This window comes from Perca flavescens, chromosome 19, assembly GCF_004354835.1.
Source record: "Perca flavescens isolate YP-PL-M2 chromosome 19, PFLA_1.0, whole genome shotgun sequence".
Taxonomy (NCBI): Eukaryota; Metazoa; Chordata; class Actinopteri; order Perciformes; family Percidae; genus Perca; species Perca flavescens.
The window spans coordinates 31,035,354-31,057,892 of record NC_041349.1 but is presented as its reverse complement, the minus strand read 5'-3'; the positions used below and the strand labels follow the sequence as shown (position 1 = coordinate 31,057,892).

Genomic DNA, 22,539 nt, shown 5'->3' with positions numbered 1-22,539 from the left:
TTCCGACTTCTTTCTCAAGCTCTCTTCTTTCCATTCTTCACTCCCTCTTTACACTCGTGTTACTTTTTCTTGTGAACAACTGAGTGCAACACAATAGATGTCTTTAAGGAGAGAATGACAGCTAATGGTTCAGGGCAGGACAGTAACTGTTGCCTGGTTGCCCTTGGCAACCCGATTGAGTTAATTGGCACCTGTTTTGTGGCCTATGGTTGCCCCCTTTGGCAACCACCTATTAAATATTTGTGTTTTTATATAATATATATACACACACAAATCAAAACTTGAAAATCTTATTTCAAACAAAGTCAATATTGTATTTGGTTGTCTCCGTAAAGTTTGTGCGCAACACAACATTTCAGCTGTTGTGCTACCGCTTTCCACACACACGCGTTTGCAGTGAAAAGATACAGGCAACGCAATTTTCTGTTCATTTTAACGACGCATGTTAAAACCCAGTGCTAATATGGTACCAGACAGAATAGCAACGCGGATTACGGTGCCACCTAAGGCTACGTTCAGACTGCATGCAAAAGTGGCCCAAATCGAAAGCGACTAGGTCAAACTTCTTTAGAAGTAGTGTGAACACTCAAATCTTGCCCAGATCTGATTTTTTTCAAATCAGATTTAGACCACTTCCATATGTGGTCTTTTTTTTTTTTTTTTTTTCAAGGTGAACAATCAAGGCGGATTTGATGCGACTTTTACGTCAATCTACATCGACATTTGTCACAATTATGCGCTGGCTTGCACATGAGAATTTAACCTTTTCATAATAGAAGAATAAGATCAATTGCTTTTTCAGTCCATTAGATTGAAAATTTAAGTGAGATGAACAAACCAGAGACATTTTTTTCTTTAGACAAAACAGATGTGACAAAGTTTTGCTTGGGGACATAATTTGAAGTTGGAAAAAAGGTAATGAATTGCAATATATCGCAATATGTTTAAAATCGCAATAATATTGTATAGGGCATCTGCTGATTCCCACCCCTAGTGGAAAATGCTTACTTCCTCCATAACCTCCCTAACTTTAGTGTAACAGCGTGCTGCTTCTGATGTCATTGTTATTTTTCTTTTGTGCATGCGAGTCAGTTCGAAACTGCAAACAGTTCACACTGGAATCTGATATAGGCCACATTTTAAAAGGTCATGGGAACAGCCAACCAAAAAATCAGATCTGAGCAAAAAATCCAAATTAAGCATTAAGACTTGCGGTGTGAACGTAGCCTAAATGTCTGCGCTGCTCTCTGATGCTCCAAAACCGATGTTAGATGCAACAGAAACATCGCTGCATGTCATGCTAGTTAAAACTAATAACAGGTTACGCTTGGCTGCAGGTAACGTTAGCCTACCATTAGTTACAGTAGTAACTGGGTTAAACACGGTTAAAATGCTGACCGGTGTAAAAGTGTGTCTGTATTTCACTGTAGAGTGAAACAGCGGGACGTACAACAGCCTGCCGCTAAAGCTAAGAGCTAAAAGACACAAACTAGCACTATAGTCACTGATGTTGTCTGAAAAACAACACAGACAGGACTAAATGTTGCGTTTACTTAAAACTTAGGTAAACCTTGTGTTGCATTCAAAGTTATTGTAAAATACCCTTTTCTCATCTGTTTTTGTCATTTAACAGCAATGTACTTGAAAGAAGTAATTATTGTTAAAAGTTATTATTACATTTTTAATAATCATTTAAATTCCCCCCTTTTTTGTGCTGATCCCAAAATTGATCCGATCCGTGACTCAAAACGGTTATCTAATCCGTGAGTTTTGTGATCCGTTGCACCGCTATTTGAGAGGGATGGGAAATAATATTGCAAGCTATTATCTCATTGTTTCATTATTAAAATGTGTGGTATAGTTACCAAAGAAATGAATTGCTCCAAATATAGGCAGTTTAAAACATGGCAATTAGGGGTGGGAATCACCAGATGCCCCATGATACGATATTATTGCAATTTTAAACATATAGCGATATTCTGCGATATATTGCAATTCATTACCTTTTTTCCAACTTCAAATTATGTCCCCAAAGCAAAACTTTGTCACATCTGTTTTATCTAAAGGAAAAAAATGTCTCTTTCGTTTGTTCATCTCACTTCAATTTTCCATTTAATGGACTGATAAAGCAATTGATCTTATTATTCTATTAAGAAAAGGTTAAATTCTCATGTGCAATTTATATAATAAAAGAATGATACTTTGCATCCCTGTATCAATACAGTATTGCCACGGAAAATATTGCGATACTATGCTGTATAAATTTTCCCCCTCCCACCACTAATAGCAACCATATTGTTAATTTTGGCAACCAAAAGCTGATGCCTGGTTGTCACCCTGGCGACCTTTTTAAAAAGTTAGCATTGAGCCATGTGGTTATTCTCATTTCTGATTCTATTCAAATCAAATTTATTAATTATTTATATAACAAATGTAAGAAAAAAGGTGAAAACTTCTCAAAGTGACATCTTTTAATTGCTTGCTTTGTCCGACTAACAGTCAAAATTCACCAAAATATTCCATTTACAGATATAAACCAGAGAAAAGAAGCAAATCCTCACATGTAGGAGGCTGTGTCCAGTGGATGTTTGGAAGTTATTGCTCATTGTTTTAGCTCTAATACTTTCTGCATTGCCAGTATTCCAGTCACATCCCCATATGCATCCTATGGGCTGTGCAAGGCTCCACCTCGCTGAGAATGTGGACCAGTCCTTTTGTTGGAACACAAATGATTTCCATCTGTGTTGATGTTGGAAACCAGTAAACCCCCCCACCCCTTCCTCCTCTCCTCTTTTCCCCCTAACAGACCCTCCCTCGCTTTGCAAGTCAACCAGCGTACAACAGTGTGTTCATGTGATGGATATACTGTATACACACTAGCCAGGTTGCCTTATCCGTAGCAGTCTGGGTCCCATTTGGAATTAATTTCCTCCCCTTCTCATTTTGAATCAGACAACCCCCCCCCGCCCTTTCGAAGATAAATATGTGTCTCGCCTCAAGCTTTGTATTCAGATGTAGCCAATACTGTACACACAAAGTCTAAATGAACTCTATGTATTGTATGGTATCACTAGTGGTTTGGAGGGATCTCTCTTCTTTGAACACATCTTCTCAAAGCATTTCTTACCCATTGCAAATCATTGCAATGTTTGTGGCCGTAGACCAGCAGCTTTGTATTTGGAATAAATGTAGGCCCGCTGTATTTTGCTAAACCAAATGTTTTCTAGGAAAAAAGGAAACACATTGTATCAAGCAAATGTGTCACTGTGCTGTGTCAAGCTACAGATTGCATGCACAGCAAGAGTTGGATCCCAATCACACAATTTCAGTTGAGTCAGTCCTGCTTTGGTCCTTCCTAACAAATGATTTGCCTTTTGGGATGTAGTTGCATGACATGTTTTGGTCTCCATTTGGGGCTAATGAATCAGTTTTATTTTATTTTTTATTTTTTTAAGTTTATTTTTTGGGCTTTTCCGCCTTTATTTGACAGGACAGCTAGGTGAGAAAGGGGAGAGAGATGGGGAAGACATGCAGGAAATCGTCACAGGTCGGATTCAAACCCTGGACCTCTGCGTCGAAGCATAAACCTCTAAATATATGTGTGCCTGCTCTACCCACTGATCCAACCAGGCCCTCGATGAATCTGTTTTCATGTTTTACTTAATTCCTCAGTGGGGTTCCCCTGCTTTGTGGTTTAGTCAACCACAGCAAACTATACAGTGACATCAGTACTATTGTGTCATTGACTTGAGACAAAAAATGAGGTTGTTTAACAGACCATATTGAAATCCATTGTCACTGGGGAAACCAAATAAGTGGCAAATTGGACATAATTAAGTCTTAACTGCGGTGAGCAGTGGGACTTTGCTAAGTGACACATGCCCACAGCATGGTTAATCCTTAGGACCAGCAGCGTTTCAGCCTACTTATACTAACACTCTTTGGAAAAAGTCCCCGCTGAGAAACTGGTACACGGATGGAAAACCTATTTCACAACTTTTTCCTCCACTCAAGTGCTTTTGAAGGCTTTTTACAATGCCAAGATTTTTTTCCTGACACATGATGTGATCGCAGTGACTTAATAAAGCACTGGGGGAAAATTGTAAGTATTTCTGCAGTCTGGTAGAGAACTAGTGCAGTCTGCTGTTGAACCGAATGTAATCTATGCGGTGGTTGATTGGTGTTATTCTTACTCTATAATGAAATACTGATTTATGAGAAAGATCATTCAATCTACAAAGATAAAAGTTAATTATTTAGGTCATGCTGCCTGATAGTGTTTTAGGTCAGTGTGTTCTGAGTGACGATGTTTGCTTTCTGAGCGAGATGTGTTTCCAGGGTTTTGGTCCAACGAGCAGATTTTGAGACATGTAAAGTGTTTTGGTGGTTGGAGTGAGTTTTGGAGGTGAGAATAACTGTTTGGCCAAGATGCATGTTGGTAATGCGGACTGTATGAAGAGGTGTGTGTGTGTGTGTGTGTGTGTGTGTGTGTGTGTGTGTGTGTGTGTGTGTGTGTGTGTGTGTGTGTGTGTGTGTGTGTGTGTGTGTGTGTGTGTGTGTGTGTGTGTGTGTGTGTGTGTGTGTGTGTGTGTGTGTGTGTGTGTGTGTTCCAGAGCTGTGGACCCCCAGCTCCTGCTGACCCATATTTACACCTCATTGTGAGGTGACAGAAATGAAGGAAACGCCCGACTCAATCTCACTTCCCAGTTATTTTTCCAGTATAGCCTGCACATCCGCCAGCACTCTGGTGAATGCACCTGTCCCACAAAATACACACAAAAACACACTTAACGTGCCAGCCTGAGGCAGGAAGGAGGGAAAGTGATGGAGGGGAAGTGAAGAATGGTGTTGAAAATGAGAGCTGTGAGAAAGGTTTGGTTTTGTTGGCGGTAACACTAGCATGGGTGGTTCATGTACAAACAGAGAGGTGGAACTCTTAGATGTGTATCGCAGACGTTGGCAGGCCTTAAGCTTGGACTGGAGTCCTGCAGAGAGGGGATATTTTTTAATATATATTTTGTGTGTGTGTGTGTGTTAGCCTTAGCCTACGCCTACCTACGTCTAGTTTGTCTTTTGTTTTCTTATTTGTTCCAATTCTAGTGCTGTCTGTTTTTGAATATATAGGCTAGTATGTCAGTTTGTGTGGTGTTAAATGTGGGTCTTATGTAAAAAGTGCATGTTGGCTAATCAGATGATATCCAGGTTGAGTTCCTCTCCCACACAATGTAGCTTTCAGTAGTGCTGCTGGACAGCTGCCACTGTTGTAACCACATGCTGTGGTTTATCACACATATTCCAACTGATAACTAGGATTGGGCATCGAGAACCGATTCCTACTTGGAATCGTTTCAAAAATTACGTTTCCAGTAGAATCGTTTCTTTTTTGTAATCGTTTGAAATCATTTAGAAGATTTGGTTTCAAATCCGATCCTCGCTTCTCAATTTAATATGCGCAAGTTGTGGTTTCTGAAGCTGCCAGGCACTTGTTGTGTTGCAGCCTTGGAGCACAGTAAGCAGCGCTCTAGTGTGGCTTTATTTTACATTGAAAAAGCCCTGTAAAACTGCAAACCACCATTGAATCAAAATAAAACTTTCCTCTTATTTGTGAAAATAGGCATGTGACCCGTTTCAACTCCACCCCTCAAAGAATTGGAATCGAGAATCGATAAGAACCGGAATCGAAAGGAAGAATTGGAATCAGAATTGTTAAAATCCAAACGATGGTCAACCCTACTGATAACCCAGATTGATAAATAGTGAGTGTCCTGACACGTCTAAATGTTGGTGTATGATTAGCCGACATCATGCAATTGCTTTTGTTTGTTGTGAAGACTAAATTGGACATTCATTTAAAATGAATGAAATGAACTTGTGTCCAGAATATACCATGGAAACGTACATATACTGTATGGTATACGTACTGATTGTACTTTCATCTTCTTCTGCAGTCTGGCATTCATTTATAACTCATTGTTTTAGCTTGACCTCATGCTTAAGCTTTGAAGAATGTATGGGGGAAGGGGGTGTGTGCATATCTGTCCACATTTTGTCCCATCTGCCCTTTGTATGCTTTTCTGTTTTACTGCAGAGTTCGTAAGATTTGACAAGGTTCATACGTAAGGGATATAGTAAAGTAAGCCAGTCATTTGAGCGATATAACACAAAAAAAGTATGAATATTAATTTAAAAACGATTTCATAGATTAATGGTCTGCCAGAGACAATGATCAGAAGTCCGTCCATGGCAACGGTCAGTTATACAGAAATAGCAGACTATAGAATGCCGTGATTGATCAGATTTGAGTATTCAACAAGGCATGTAATAATCTTGGATACTGTGCTTGAATAGATATGGGTGGCAGTATCTGTGAAATAAGAGCAAGCAAAGTGAAGGAGAAAACACCTTCAGTGACTACCATCCAGTAGAGCTGGGCAATAAATCGATTTTTCTGAATTGTTTCAAGTTTATGGTTTAGGACCATGTTTAAAAATAAAATTTGATTTTCACTTGCGGTGAAAACCTCCTGAGCTTCCATACAGTAGTTCCTAGTAGCGTAGTGTCGGTAATGTGTTGGTGTGTTTGTTCCGGTGCACTGCACAGATCTGACACCACCCACTAGCTAGCTAGCTAGCTCAGACCTCCACGTTTAAAAGCGGCATCACCAGTGTAGCTACGTTGGTAATAGTGCTGACATCATTACCATGGAAACCCATGCACATAGGTTGGTGATGACCATTGAAATAATTGTTTGCTTCTGTTAATCTTATTTGAATACTTCCTTTTTCTTTAGTAGTCTGTTTTAAGGGGATAATAATTGCAAATTGGGTGGGATCTAAAAAAAATTCTGAGATTTTATTTTTTGGCCATATGGCCCAGCCCTACCATCTAGGTGACTTTGAAAATGGCACCTAACCTCCAGTTGTACAATCAGAGAGGTGACCGGAGGCCAACAGCAGAAGACTGTGGTTGCACTGTGGAGCTCCCAGAATGTGTAGAACTGTGAACTGTGCTGGAAAAGAGCGTAGGCCAAATCTTTTCCTTAGGGGAACTGAAGGTCCGGACAACATTCATTTCTTTATAGTGCAATAAAGGTGATCATAATCAGTGATGGTTATATTGACATTTTGAGAAAATCATATATACCGCTTACTGGCCACGGTTCAAATTATTCTGGGATATAGATTTTAGACCTTCAATATTACAACTATTTTTAAAAATACATCACAAATCCCCCTAGTGACAATGTCACTCACTAATATAATACTGACCAGTTAGGTGTCAAACTGGTTTTATTCAGCATTGTTTGCTTTCAAATAAAATTTAGAATTTGCAGCAATAACATATGTGCTTCGACATTGGGTAATTTGCCTGGAATCATTGGAAATGTAGTTTTCCCCTACCAAAGCCTCTCCTAAGGGAGTGGCTTTCCTTTGTCCGCTCAGTTTATCCATTCCAGCGTCCCATTGGCACCGTGTCAGAAACATTTATTCAGGTCCAGTCCTCCTACACAGGGCAAAAATTGATACTTGGCATAAATGTTTGGATGTGAGTTTCAGGCCAAGGGCAGGAGCAGCAGACATACCTCCCACTCAAAGTAGTCCAAACCAAGGTCAGGACTCCATTACCACTACATAATTACACATTATGACGTGGAATTCTGACATTTCTGATATGCATCCATGCACGTGACCTGTACATGCTTCTGTTCATATGGTTGGAGCAGTGCTTCCTCTAGAAATCTATTCCTGTCAGGGAGCAACAACATTCAGACCATGACGGCACATGGAAACCTCCTTGAAACTCTAAATGTAATTACTTCAAGTGGGTTAGGAGTTTACTTGCATTTTTATTTACACGTTTTTCTTTTACTTCACAACTTTGGCAAGAATAATTCTCAAGAAAACTCAAGAAGGCAGATACAAGTAGCACATAAACTGTTCAATGTCTGTATGTAATCAAATGAATATGTAACAATGCACACTTAAACATTCTTCCATTCATCCAGTTATTTGTGTCAAGAAGATTTTTAAAGCAGGGCCAGTTGTACTACACTGCCAAGTTGGTAAAAGTGTGGAACATTTCACATATCTTGACACAATCCTGGACTATCATTTGAAATTTTTTGAAAATACCAACTAGTTTTTGATAAAGCATTTCATAATCCCTCATTGTCTTTGGGTAATTGACGACTTTCGAGTGAGTCTGGATATCTTAGATATTGTTTCCAAAACTCGGTCCCCCTACAGGTTAATGTAATCTGATGGACAATTCCGCTTCCAACCTGTAGGGGGACCAAAGTGGGAAAAGTTCTCTATTGTTGCTTTAAAATCGTTGGCATGGCCATCAAAATAATTGGGAAACCTTGGACAAATCTGAGTGATTTGTCTGCTGTTAGGACTAGGGATGCTAGTTTAGAGTTTTTTTCTGACTGATCACCGACCCTTTTCAACCGGTCATTATTTGTTAACCGACAAGCAGGCAACGGAGTCCCAGTTCTGCTCTAAATGTAATTTGAAATGAATATTTTTCAGGCTTTTTATGCTAGAGTGGTATCTGAGACTCCGTTGGTAACTCAGTTCACATCCACAGTACATGCAGATAACTTTATTCTTGTTGAGAGAACCATCTGGAAGGGCTTTCAAGGAGGTTTGTTTCTTTGTTTGGAGGGGGGTGGTGTCCTTGAGCTGCTTTTTAATGATTATTGATTTAGTTAAAATGTAATTTTTTTTTTTCAGGATCAGGTTTAACCTCTGAAGCTGTACAGTGCCTTGTACAAGCCTTGTCTCTTATTTCAAAGCAAAAAAAAAGTCAGCTAAAAATCTTTCTTCACATTATTTTACTGTATTTTATGTTTAGGTTTCAGACCAAACCCACAAGTGACACATCGTAAAATGAAGTGCAACACATTATCCAACAAACTAACTAGGAAGCTAAACAACAATGGAATGTAAGGAATCACAATATTCAATTTCTAACATATTATATCCTCATCCTCTTTTTTTTTTTTTTTTTTTTTTTTTGTCATTAAAGTATTTATTTATTTTTCAACAAATAATACAACCAACTTACAAATGACAATATCCTCATCCTCTTAACTTTTTCAGTTCCGGTAGGAACGAAGATAGAGAGGATTTTATCATATTTGGGGCCAAAGTTCAATTTAGTTGAACTTAAATGCTGGGGGGAGAGAGCTCTGTATTGGAACGTATGGTCTTCGGGTATTCCCAATTGACAAAGGTATTGACAAACCTTTGTCAATTGGGAATACCCGAAGACAAAAGCTAGCAAGTGTACCGTAAGTTCTGATGTTATTGGTTGAAATATTCCATTTAACTTTCAGTTACTGTCTATCTATTGTCTGTATGGCCAAGGTTCCTCGCAAGGATAATTAAAGTTCCATCTAATCTCATTTGAAGCGGATGAAGGAGACTGGTTTGTGAAGGTTGACGAGCCCCTACCAGATCTGTACTGGATAGGATACTGCCATATGAAGACAGTCAACAGATGTTTTAGAGATCTGCAGAGCATATGAAGCTGATCAGAGAAATACTGACCTTTTGCATATGCGTTTGTGCAGTTTGTGTTTATGGTCGACACGGATGCATTGTGACTGCGGTGAACTCCTTTTAGTTTCAGTGTGTTGCAGCGTCATTGATCCGCAGATCCCCGAGTGATAGGGCCGAGCTGTTGTTTCAGGGAATGAAAGCAAAGGGAAAAGTCTGTGTGTTTATATGCGTCTGTATACAGGAGTGTGTGCATGCAAAGACACTCTCCTCAACCCAGTGCCTCTAAGCTCTGAGTCATTAAATAGCAGAGCAATGGGATCACATTCTCTGAAGTGTAATGTATTCTGCTGCACACAGGGAAAAATGCTTACCCAAACAATCGGCTTCTGCAAAATTATTAATGGTATTGTTGCTTAAAGTCTTGGAAAGGAAGTCATTGTGATGTGAGATATGAAGCTGCAGACCTCACCAGTCCTCCACCAACACAAACACGTCTACTTTTACATCCACTTCTCAAACCACCATATTGTGCCGTACTGTCTGACAGCTTTCATTCTTTTCTGCCATTCTTTCCCTCTGTCTTCCTCTCCTGGGGATTTTTTTTCTTTTTAGGGCTGGGGTAGGGAGGAGAATGCTGGCAGCGCTGGAGTTTAGCAGGGCAGCATATCCCTGCCAAGAAATGAGTTCACCCGAAGCGCTGTTTCCCCCAAAGGAGATACAATAAGGTTTTTGCTAAGGGCCTGGCCCGCCACTCGACTTCTAGATGAAAACAGAGAAATGGGTGGGATGCATTAATGGAGGAGAGGGGATGTATTGATGGGACAAGAAAAAGATTAAACTTAACTTTTGCATAGGACAGAGTCAAACAAGAATGCCTTAGATGACAATTTTGTTTGGGTAACTACGTTAAGTCTTGACAATTTAAAGCTGGAGTAGTCAGGTTAACAAACGGAGACAGTCGCCACATTAACCACTACACTATTACTTTGATTACCTTTGTACATTTATTAGGTGTCTTTTTTTTATCAGAAATGATTACCTGACTTTTCAAATCTTTTCACATCTTCTTCACTTCACTTTTCACCATCACATCCTGACAGTTACTATACAATACTAAACTATATTCTAAATGTTAGCTCTGTATCTCTTCACAACAAATGCTTTCTTCTTCACTGGGCTGTGAAGGTCATTTCTCACAAATGTCCATGTAAAGACATATATAAAACAGTTTGTATGTTTATGATTTACTAGGGGTGTGATGAGACACTCAGCTCAGGAGACGAGACACGAGATTGGGTTCACGAGGACGAGACGAGATTTTAACACTATTATACAGAAAACTTCAATGAGGAAATATGATTGGAAATGACTGGTCTTTTATTAAATCAAAAGTCACAAAATAAAAAAACGAGCACTGTGAAAGGTTTAGCCTCCTCTCCTGTATAACTAACCTCTTCAGACCTAATAACTGCAGCGTCCCTCTTTCTCTCAAACCCATCCCTACAACCTATTAAATAATTATTAATTTCTTACACTGCACTGTAACTTTTCCACTGGTCTGGCTGAGTCGAGTTATAAGTTGTTATACCTTAGCAGTTTGATGTGTGTAGAGGTCTATGTGTTTATACTGTAGCAGCCTGGTAATCCCTCCAGTTTTTTATATTTGCTGTTTATAAGTACCGAAGTTCCAGTGACTGAAAATGGTATTCAGGACAGCCTCTACAGATGGCCTTGAAGGCTTCCCATACAGTAGACAGAGAGGACACTGAATTTAAATTAAATTAAATTTATTGAAAAAAACAAATAATTCTGTTTCCTTTGTGGAAGAACTCTCATATTAAGAATCAAAGTATTTAGGTGATTGTTGGTGTTAACAATGAGAGTTGCAGGGTATGTCACTCCAAATCTGACTTCATGGAGCAGTTTCTAGGTCGTTGTACTGGGAAACCGAGAATCGCTTACCTTAGTTCTTTTTTCCTAGCGGCGGCTCTAATAATGTCCTGTTTATGTCTTTTTGAGAAAAAGTCAAGTTTTCTTTAACCAAGTAAGTAGCAACATAATGATTCATGATATTTAGACTTTGTCTGGGAAACTGCCTCAGTAGTATGTCCCAAAATCTACCTTGGAGCATAGAGAAAGTGTAGACCTCCTCCGTTAAAAAAGATGCAGTGAAGCATGGAGGACTGACGGACTCACAGGCTCTTATTTCCAATCAGATTCCCATTCCATCATTCCCATCACATTTACCAACTGCCCACTCAAAGCTATCCTAGATGCATACTATATCTAGCATTTGTCCAAATAATAATGAAATAACAAATGGAAATGTATCTGAATTCTAACATTCTAGGATATAAGAAAATCACAGACAAGTGTAGTCTCTAATTAAAAAAAGGCTAATCACCTTTTGTTTTGGTGCTTTTTTTGCAAAGTGCTTGTTCAAACTAAATTCAATAGTTCCATAATTATGGCAGAATGACTGTAATGTTGGACTGACACATAATTGCTACGCTTAGAAGAAGTTAGCCATTGAGGCTGCACATCAGCCAAACCCATTTATGAGTGTTCCATGTTGTTCCAGCAGTGGATGCTGACATCACTGCAGCACTGATGCCTGATTGGATCAGCTGTAACCAATGGCCCATAGCACATAGAGTTTCATAACAGCTATGGAGTTTCTCCCCTTATTAATGGCCTGGCAGTGGAAAATCAGCGATGCCACCAGTAAATAAAATAAAAAGAAAAATCAAATGGGTTTTCCATTAGAGGAAAAAAAGTCTGCAGCCATCGCAGCTTGGTCATGGTCCTTTCAGAGAGACTTAGAATGTGGCCTCATAAGGTCTTAACAGTTTTAAATTCCATGCACTTTGAGCTTGTCTGGTACTGGATGGACTTATTAGAATGAGGCTCCAGAAGAAATATTGCTTTAATGCTACACACCACTGGGCTGCTGTAAGCTGTGATTTAAGAGCAATATTTTATGTTAATTTACATCCATAAAAAATCCTTAGTTTCACTGGTCTGCTGGAACCTTGTCTTTCTTGGGACAAACCCAATCACAAAATCAATGACAAACACTGCAGGTCCTTTTGCACGAAAGACATTGTAACATGTCAAAGTAGGAAAAGGATGGGTGCAAATAATACAATAAATCTTCAGTTTCAGGGTCCTGGTATTGTTTATGCTGCAAACAATACCGCTACTGTATTATAATGTATAATACTGCAATACTGTTACAGCTAAATAAAGTGGGGATATATTGATATAGTCTGTTTACTGTGGTCTGTTTGTATAATAAATAAAAAATGTGATTTCTTCTAATCTTTGTTCTTTGCTGGTGTAATGTTGTGTGGGAATCCCAGTTCAAACACACACAAAGGAGTTAAAGTGTTAGTTAAAATGTAAATGATGAGAGCTGTTTTCATTTTAATATGCTTTGAACCTGTCACTAGTGGAAATTTGTTCTTTCTGCAGCCTCCAAACAGCGGCCCTCCCCCTCTGCCCAGCTCCTCTCTACCAGAAGGCTACTATGAGGAAGCAGTTCCTTTAAGTCCTGGAAAGGCTCCTGAATACATCACTGCCAGTGAGTGGCAAGACTCATTTGCACTTCATATCACTGATATAATGCATTTACTCATAGCCATACAGACAGACAGTAGCTAATGGACATGCTGCTGAAAAGAAATGTGAAGCTTTTTTTTTTTTTTTTTTTTTAAGTTCAATTGTCATTTAATGATAGAAAATTCTGCCTTGTTTACCTCCCTCTCAGACTATGACTCGGACGCCATGAGCAGCTCTTATGAGTCATACGACGAGGAAGAGGAGGATGGGAAGGGCCAGAAGATGCGTCACCAGTGGCCGTCTGCAGAGGCGTCCATGGATCTGGTGAAGGACGCTCGAATCTGTGCGTTCCTTCTGCGCAAAAAGCGCTTTGGCCAGTGGACCAAGCTCCTGTGTGTCATCAAAGATAACAAACTGCTGGTGAGGGACACTAATGTACATGTTCGCACAGCAAGGCACACTTTAAAGGGTTCCCGCAGAAGATCTATGTACATACTTGCATGCAGCGTGTGTGAAAATGTTGAAATAAAAGTCCAATAATGTCTAGGGTGTGGAATGTCCTGGCTGTGTTTCTCTGACAACTCGGACAGCGGTGTCTCAAACCTTAGCTAGTCTACTCTGTGTCTTTTGCTGCGGACTGTTTAATGCCCCGCTGTTGGAATCCTTTCCGGTAAAATACAGACACTTTAGTGCGTTTAGCTGTCAGCATTTTAAACCTGTTTAAGCCAGCTACTAGCTAATGGTAGGTAAATGTAATATTAACTAGCCTCACATGCAGCGATGCTTCTGTTGCCTGTAACGTCTGTTTCAGAGCACCAGAGAGCAGTGCAGGCATTTAAGATGCCCCAAAATGAGGCACCAAAATATGTGTTGTCATTTAGTCTGGTAGACAACGGTTGTTAGGCACCGGTTTTTGGTAGCCAACCCTACTGATGACTGAGAAAACTTTACAGCAACATTTGGCTCATCCAGTTTAACCTGACCCCTTTTCTCTCCCTCCAGTGTTACAAGTCATCCAAAGACCACACCCCCCAGATGGAGCTGACCCTGTCAGGGTGCAGCATCACTCACATCCCAAAAGACGGCAAGAAGAAGAGGCACGAACTGAAGATCGTCCATCAGGGGGCAGACGCACTGGTGCTGGCTGTGCATAGCAAAGAACAGGCAGAGGAATGGCTCAAGGTAACACAATAAACCCCCAAACTACTCTTACAGCAGATTGCATTAATGCAGAATAAGAGCAGTCTGAACAGAAGATGTGGCTCCACCAAATGAAGTCATTTAAATTCTACTAACACCACCGTCTATGGGTTATGCTTAATTAAAACGTGTTTGGATCACTTGTCAAAACAATCTGCCCTCATGGTCTACTTTCATCTATCTTTCAGCCAGATCATCTGGTCTTCATCAGCAGATAAATGTTTCACAGCCATCATGGATGCAATGTAATGTACAGATTTGTGACAACTGAACAATCTTCACTTGCTGATGAAGACCATGTGATACTGTACAGTCAGCAGCCCGAGGACAAACAATAAGTGGCCCTTGAGTGGAGTCGGTTTTGTCAAGTTCTCAAATTATTTTTAAAGGCACACTATGCAAGATTTGTACCTTAATATAACAGCTTCAAAGTCATTTTGATGGTAAACGAACTCTTAGTAGGGCGAATCATCCCGATAGCAAAGCAGGAGAGGGACCTGCTGGCCAAACCAGCAATGCAAGTTTGGGAGGTGGCACCCCGACAAATCTCATGAGAATCACGAATTGCTTTACTACTGTCGGTTCTGCGAACATCCGCTACACCTGCCAGAACCTTTTGGACATTGGTGACCAACACCATCATCCCAGATGACATAGCGAGACCGCCGGGCTCCCGTGGATTGTTGTCAGGTCTAGAAGGCGGCACAGACGGAGGAGGGAGAGGAAGCATAAGTGGGTGTCATGCTAAGGCTAGCATAGCACCCAAGCCACCTCTACCGAGCCTGTATCTCTCCAATGCCAGATGGAAAATGGACGACTTAGAATTACAACTCGCTGGAAATTGCTGTGTTTTGATTATCACTGAAACCTGGCTTCACCCAGGGATACCCGATGCTAGCATGCAGCTAGCAGGCCGCACTCTGCTGCGCTGGGGCAGGACTGAGGACTCCGGGAAGAGCATAGGAGGGGGGCTCTGTATGTACATGCATGAGAACTGGTGTAATAACAGAACAATTATAGATAAACACTGTTCCCCTGACCTCGAGTACGTGTCTGTAAAATGCCAGACTTTTTTTCTACCGGGAGAGCTAACAGTAGTGATCTTCACGGCTGTGTATAATCCACCCAACGCCAACGTAAACACGGCGCTCTCTCTCCTGCTGAACACCATAAATGAACAGCAGCGGGCTTACCCTGGCGGTGTTCACATAATCGCAGGAGACTTTAATAAAGCCAACTTGAAGACTGTGCTCCCGACATTTTATCAACATGTCAAGTAAACTTGCTTGCGTTCTATGTTGTATGTTGTTGCGCTTGCTTGTTGTATGTCAGTTTTTACGAAGTTGTTGATTCATCCATTGTTGATAATAAGACCAGTCCTACAGGGGGGAGGGGATCAGGCCGTGAGTGCAGAGACAGCCCTGCGTGAGTGGTATTTACGACAGTAACGTTAAATACAAGTACTCCACAGTGACTCTAGGGGTGGCTGTTTGACAAAAACGGAAACTGCATAGTATGCCTTTAACTTAACCATTAAGACCCATTTTACCATAGAGAGTTGTATTAAAGGGTAATGTAACCCTATATGGGAAATTTGCATTGTCAATTTCGTCCACTAAAATTTCTGTTTTTGCCACTGACCGACTCAGATTATTATTCTAATTGTCTGACAACATTATGGAAAGAGATAGAGCTTTTTAAAACCTCTTTAAGACCTTTCTGTTTAACCAGAAACAGCTCTGAGGTCGCTAGCGCTAAACCCACCAGACTCCATTTAAAAAAACAATACTTTGAGCTTGTATAGAGCCAACATATTTTCATATGTAAATCTGTAAATTAGCCTATGTGTTTATTTCAACCAAAGGTGGCAGTTGTAAGCAACTGTCAGTGACAAACCGTAAAGTAATTTCTTATATTCTTGATATACTCAAAATTAATATTAGAGCTAGCCTGCGCTAACATGGCTATTGCTAGCCTTGCTACCGTATGGCTTATGCCCACAGACTGCTTATGCCACGAACCGTTTAACATTACTCATTCAAAGTAGCCTCATGGTGTAATAAATAACCTTATGCCATGCGTATGCCTGGTTAATGTTCCACGACGTGGAGTTTTATATGATGGAATGTGTGACCGCTGTGCCACAGTGGCAGACCATCAGTCACTTTTCCATCTCAGCGCTACTGGAATGGAACTAAATGGTTGAATCTCATTCAGTGCTATTGTCAAATACTAGAAGTAGTGCTGTCAGTTAAACGCGTTATTAACCCATTTTAACGGCGTACATTTTTTAATCGCGAGATTAACGTTCTTTTTGGCCTAGCAAACTTTGTAGTTTTTTTCACATGCTGTTGCAACAACTAGTAACGTTAGAAAAACTACAACACTATACCGGATCTAGCTAGACCGGAAACAAAACAGGCACGCCGCACACACTTGTTTGGGCTTGCGAGCCGGCCAAAGAGTAGCAGGCTAACGTTACGTTTTGAGTGGATGGCGAGCGCGAGACGCCGGAATGGATGCCAATAAGTTTCTGAATGGAAAGTTTACTTTTAAAAAGTTGCCAAATGGTTCCATTGACAAGACCAAAGTGATCTGTGTGTTTTGTCGTTGTGGACTGAGCTATCATCGCAGCACGTCCAGTCTGAAATACCACTTGATGGCCAAGCACACAGCAGATGCAAATTCTCCGCCCCCTCTTCAAAACCAGGCGACAAAAGCACAAAGCAAGCCGATCCACATTTCCATGTTGATAAAAGCATTAAAATGAGAAAAATAATGGGACAAAAAGAAATCAAGGGACATTTAGAATAGATAAAAATATGCGATTAATTGCGAGTTAACTATGACATTAATGCGATTGATCACGATTAAATATTTTAATCGTTTGACAGCACTAACTAGAAAAATAGACTACTTTGACTGCATTACAGTTACTAATTTAACCATTGGTACTGTTTAAGATTTAAAAATAACATCTAATCACAAAAAAATATTTTTATTATGTTTTAAATGAAGCAGCTTTTCTTAAAGTGTGATGTAACCAAAATATCTGCTTGTTGAACAGTGAAGAGGCCTAAAACCCTGTTAGCTGTTCTAAAATGACTTTAACTCATAAAACAGAGAGCTGTCAAACACAATAAAGGGTCCCGTCCACCAGTGTCAGAGGTGCTCAACATAGATCACGGCAGAGTTCGGACTGGGCTGACGTTAGGGCTGGCCGATATATGGATATTATATCCACGTCGATATATGAGGCTAGATTTTGTCTTAGATTTTGGATATCGGAATATCATGATATGACACAAGTGTTTTCCTGGTTTTACAGGCTGCATTACAGTAAAGTGATGTCATTTTCTGAATTTACCAGACTTTTAAAACTGTTCTGTTATTTGTCTTTACCCACTTAGTCATTGTATCCACATTATTGGTGAAAGCACCAATTGTCAACCCTACAATACCACCGCAATATCGATGTCAATGTATTTGATGAAAAAATTTCGTTTTTTTTTTTTTTTTTTTTTTTTTTTTATATCGCCCAGCTCTAGGTGATGTTCTTGGCACCAGCCTGAAAGTTTCATTTCGGATGTTGTTGTCAGGGAGGTGAAATTAGATGCAGTGTAAGTTCCATTGTGTTGCTAGTATTGAAGAATAAAGGGTGTAGCTGTCCTTATGAGAAGAGCTTGGCTTTTGTTCTCCAGGGCGGCCTGTTTCCTGACATTGTATGACTACGTGCTTTGTTATGGACAGGTGGTTCTTCTGGTTTCACTCAGATGTGAAGATTTTTGTAATCCTCTTGTGATCCCTTTTTCTCAGACCATCACACATTCTTTCAATGCCTCTCCACCCCCCGTCTTCTCTTTCCCTCTCTCTGATCTTTCCCTCTGGCTACTCAACAAGTCTGCAAAACAAACCCTCCCTCCCGACATCAAATAGTCCACCCCTGCGTCCGTTTGTTGTTGGTGCGGAGCCAGCACCTCTGGGCTCTTTCAATTTCAATCACCGGAGGAAAGGCTGGCCTCATCTGGTCTTTGAATTCAAAGGAAAGCCCACAGCCCCTTCTTCATCCTCACCTCTTCCTCACTCTTCTGAGAATCTTCTGGAATTCCTTGTTTGTCCGTGACTACATAATGTGCGCTATTTAAAGCTCCCTCCTCATCCATTTGTGTGATGCTATTTGTGTAACCATTTCTGCCTGCTAGCCTCTGCCAACTCTGTGCTACAGTTTTACCAACAGGCTCTTGGGCTCGCACTTTGAGGCACCCTTTTTTTGTCATTACTCACTGAGGGTCTTGTTAAAGAATAAAGTGTGGAGCAAGTTTGGCCCTTAGACCACTGATGGAAACACCAATCTTATTATTAGCATTGTCTGCTTTCGTCTGTCTTTTTTGTCATTTCAACTATTTCCTGTTTACGGCTGTCAAAAAACAAAGATTAAAACAGTTTGTGTTTTTCTTCTTGATTTAATTATGTGTTCGGCAGTGTGATTAGCAGTTGTTTATTGATGAGCTGAGGTAGGTAACCTGGTCGGGGCCAAGGTATCTGCAGGCAGTCGCAACCAGAGTCGTGAAAATATACACATCTCTGTAGCAGCCACACTTTGGTAACGACTGCACTAATTGTTGCTTGGAGCAACCGTTTCTCTTTGCGTATTTAGTCAGGTGCTTGGATATTGGAAACATATTGAACTGATAACACAAGGGCAGTCTGTTTTCACGGTGTGTAAGATAGTGTAGTAGCGTGTCTGCGTTTGGAGATTGTGTTGCTGGGACCATCGGGCATTCAGCAGTCATTCATTTATTTATTATTCCCTCACTTTCTCTTTTGTCCCATGAACTCTTTTTCTCCAGCTATTCTTATTTTCTGTCATAAAACTTCAATAACAGTCCTTGCATTTCTTATTACCGATTTAGATAATGGAAATACAGATTTCTTGATGAGGGACGGAACTAGGAAGAGCTGGTAAAGACTGAGCAGAAAAGGAAGGGGAGAGGAAGCAAAGTAAGGAAAAAGGAGAGAGTAATGAAAGGGAAAGCTAAGATATGTCCCAAAGCCTGCTAGTTACACTAATGATTCTCCCAGATGTTGTCTGCTAATGATGTGTTTATGGAATACCCATGTCTATATTGTGTCCTTACTTCATTCTCCTCAACCTTTCCATTGCTTTTTTTATTGTACGTATTGTATATCCGTTCTGCCTTCTGCTACAGTATGACCTGGTTTTCTTTGTCTCTGGCTGATGTAATATCTTCCCTCTTAACTTCTATTTTCTTGTTCTTTTTCTGCACAAATTTTGGGAAAAGTGAGTTTGTGTATTCACAGCTTATCTGCTCAAGTGTGCTTTTAAACGGCTTCTCTACAACCCCGAGTGCATCATTGTTGTTTACTGCACACTGACAGTGCATGGACATCCTACACCACCTACCACAGCATTTATTCTCAAGCTCATTTTCAATGGTGTCCCTCGATGGGCCTTTAGATAAACACAAACTCAACAATAAACATACAGCACAAAACTCAAACAATGATACATTGGAATTACCCAAAAAAAAAAAAATCATTGGGAGGGGGGCTTTTTGGGAGACCCTGATTGACGCACCCCATGTTACTGAGCCAGAAATAAGTCAGGGCAGGAGGGAAACATGGCAAGAACAATGACGGAATGATTAACATTTTTGAATCACAAATGCCAATGGCGTCAGCTCTGGTGGTTCTAGTGTTAGAGGTCACTTTGAATGATTTTAACTGATGATACTGTAGAAAAACAAAGGTTTTAAATTTGAGACGGTCCACATTTATTTTGGGACGGCTCTGGCAGGATGGTTAAAAAATCACTGAAGACCCTCGGATCAATTGGGTATGCTAAGTGCAGCCAAGGGCAAACGGTCCGAGCCCAGAGAGCATGCAGAACCATTTTTATGGAAATTATCCGAATTACGTCCAACAAAAAGCCCTATTATATGCAGTCACATGAGTAAAGCTCTTAATAATGGTTTGTTATAAAGACTGAATCAGTTTTTTTGATGTTTTGCCAAATATATCTCAACTGGTTAGAGGCATCAAATACTTTTTTGAACCATGTAATCTGCTGTTACTGGAATACAATAGGTTTTCACATCTTCACTACACTTTGGTTAAAATAGTTCTGTGCATGTAGGCTTCGTGAATATGTATAAAAACTACTTCAATATCTAAAGCATGCAAGAGTAGCTGTCCATCACCAGCATATTCTTTTATTGAATATAGTGTTTCAACACCAAAGACTACCACACACAGCCCCACTACCTCCTCAAGTTTGATTTGTAGTACATCATCAGACCTACAGCACCCATCTGCCAACGTAGCTCTCCAGTGGAAGATAGACATGATGTTGCAGTCTGTCCCACTCTCCGGCCTCTGAGCTGCTCTCTGAGCCAAACCCATGGAGCCACAGTCTGTCATTTCCACCGCAAAACCCAATTATGCTCCCTCCGAGCCAAAACCAATGAGCTGAGGAGCTCTGCACGGCAAGAGATGCTTCAAAATGCTTGTGGAGATGGCGTGCGTGCTTGCGTGCGTGTGTGTGTCGCTGCCCACCACTCATCTCCACACAGCTCTGTCACTGCCACACGCCTCTGATTGGCCGATCTGATGCTGCGTTGCCAGATCCAGTGAGGTCACGGTAATGCACACTGGCGCCCCGTCCAGAGACCTGCAGATCTCATTCCCCCCTACTAGACCTTATTGCAATAAGGATTCCATGCACACTGTGGTGTCTAATGTGTGTAGCAGACACCCCCGCCCCTCCATCGGCCCCTGCCTCAAATGCATGCTTGCTCTTTGCCTCCTGTAGGTTCTCCACTGCATGCTCTGTATTGCCTTATGATCCCTTGGCTTCCATTCAGTAGCATGATGGGATATGAGAGAGGAGGGAGTGGAGTTGAGCACATGTGTACATGTGGCCTGCATTACCCCAGGCATGCCTCCCAGGCTGAAGCAATCAGCTGCTTAATTATGTGGCAATGGTGTGAGGAAATATTTTAGGATTTTTAAATAGGGATGGGGCTCAGTGGGGACTCCATTGTTCTGCTGGGGGACTTCACCCGTGGGCAATGATGGAGACACCTGGAGGCGTGATTGGGAGGAACCCTCCTGATCCACCCATGTCTTCTGATCACGGTTAGACAGGGTGATCAGGATGAGTGGGACTTTCCGTTAGCCTCATAAGCTAATGGCTGTATTGACTTGTGTTTTCCAGGTGATGAGAGAGGTGTGTGTTAATGGGGGTGTAGACCTGGATGGAGCTGGATCTGGATCACCAGTGCACAAACCTGAACTGGAAAAGGTAAACACACACATACACTGATCAGAATCTTAGAATAGAATAGAATACACTTTATTGTCCCCAAGGGGAAATTTGTCTTGGGCATAGTGCAGAACAGAAAAAACATTCTAAAATCAACATAAAAACATAAACATAAGATCACAGCAGATAACATAAGATCAACGAAGCATCTTAGGACATAAAGGAAGGACACATGACTAGGGCTGGGCAATATATCGATATTATATCGATATCTTGATATGAGACTAGATATCGTCATATTGTGATATGACATAAATCAGTCTTAAGTCAGTAGTCTTTTACTGGTTTTAAGGCTGCATTACAGTAAAGTGATGTCCTTTTCTGAACTTACCAGACTGTTCTAGCTGTTCTATTATTTGCCTTTTTCCCATTTAGACATTATGTCCACATTACTGATGATTATTTTTCTAAAATCTAAGTGTGAAGATATTTTGTTAAAGCCCCAATTCTCAACCCTAGAATATAGCCGCAAGGTCGATATCGAGGGTTTTGGTCAATAATATCGTGATACCTAATTTTCTCCACATCACCCAGCCCTACACATGACTGTACAGAAAATATGCCATCTTAAAAAGTGACTGTAATAATTAAAGTGCAAAAAGTGCTGGTGTATCTATTGCACTTTTGCTCTGTTGTGCTAATATTTCCTATTTGAGTTCAGCAGCTTGATACTCATTGGGATAAAAGATAACTTAAGTTTGTTTTACATCTCGGCACACGGACTCTTCTGACTGATGGCAGAAGTTCATATTCAGGAAAGAGAGGGTGTTGAGGGTCTGCAGTGATTTTTTTTTTTTCACTTGTTTTTGTATCTTAAGTTGTACATTCCCATAAATGATTTTTTCTGTAGTAGGATATGGTTCCTATGGCTGGTTCCATCTTGGATGTGGCTCCAGGTTGGCCAGATTTGCTAAACTCAAATCCTTT

The 22,539-nt window shown here is 40.6% G+C and overlaps 1 protein-coding gene across 2 annotated transcripts in view; it reads left to right on the top strand.

Moving 5' to 3' along the window:
- Positions 1 to 22,539, top strand: part of afap1 (actin filament associated protein 1) — an 89,370-nt gene that overhangs the window by 38,216 nt on the left and 28,615 nt on the right. For both annotated transcript variants that reach the window (XM_028564071.1, XM_028564070.1), the window contains exons 4-7: positions 12,981 to 13,089; positions 13,276 to 13,487; positions 14,070 to 14,249; positions 21,505 to 21,591. In XM_028564071.1, coding sequence (XP_028419872.1) covers positions 12,981 to 13,089; positions 13,276 to 13,487; positions 14,070 to 14,249; positions 21,505 to 21,591 — 588 coding nt within the window. The remainder of the gene's footprint in view (positions 1 to 12,980; positions 13,090 to 13,275; positions 13,488 to 14,069; positions 14,250 to 21,504; positions 21,592 to 22,539) is intronic.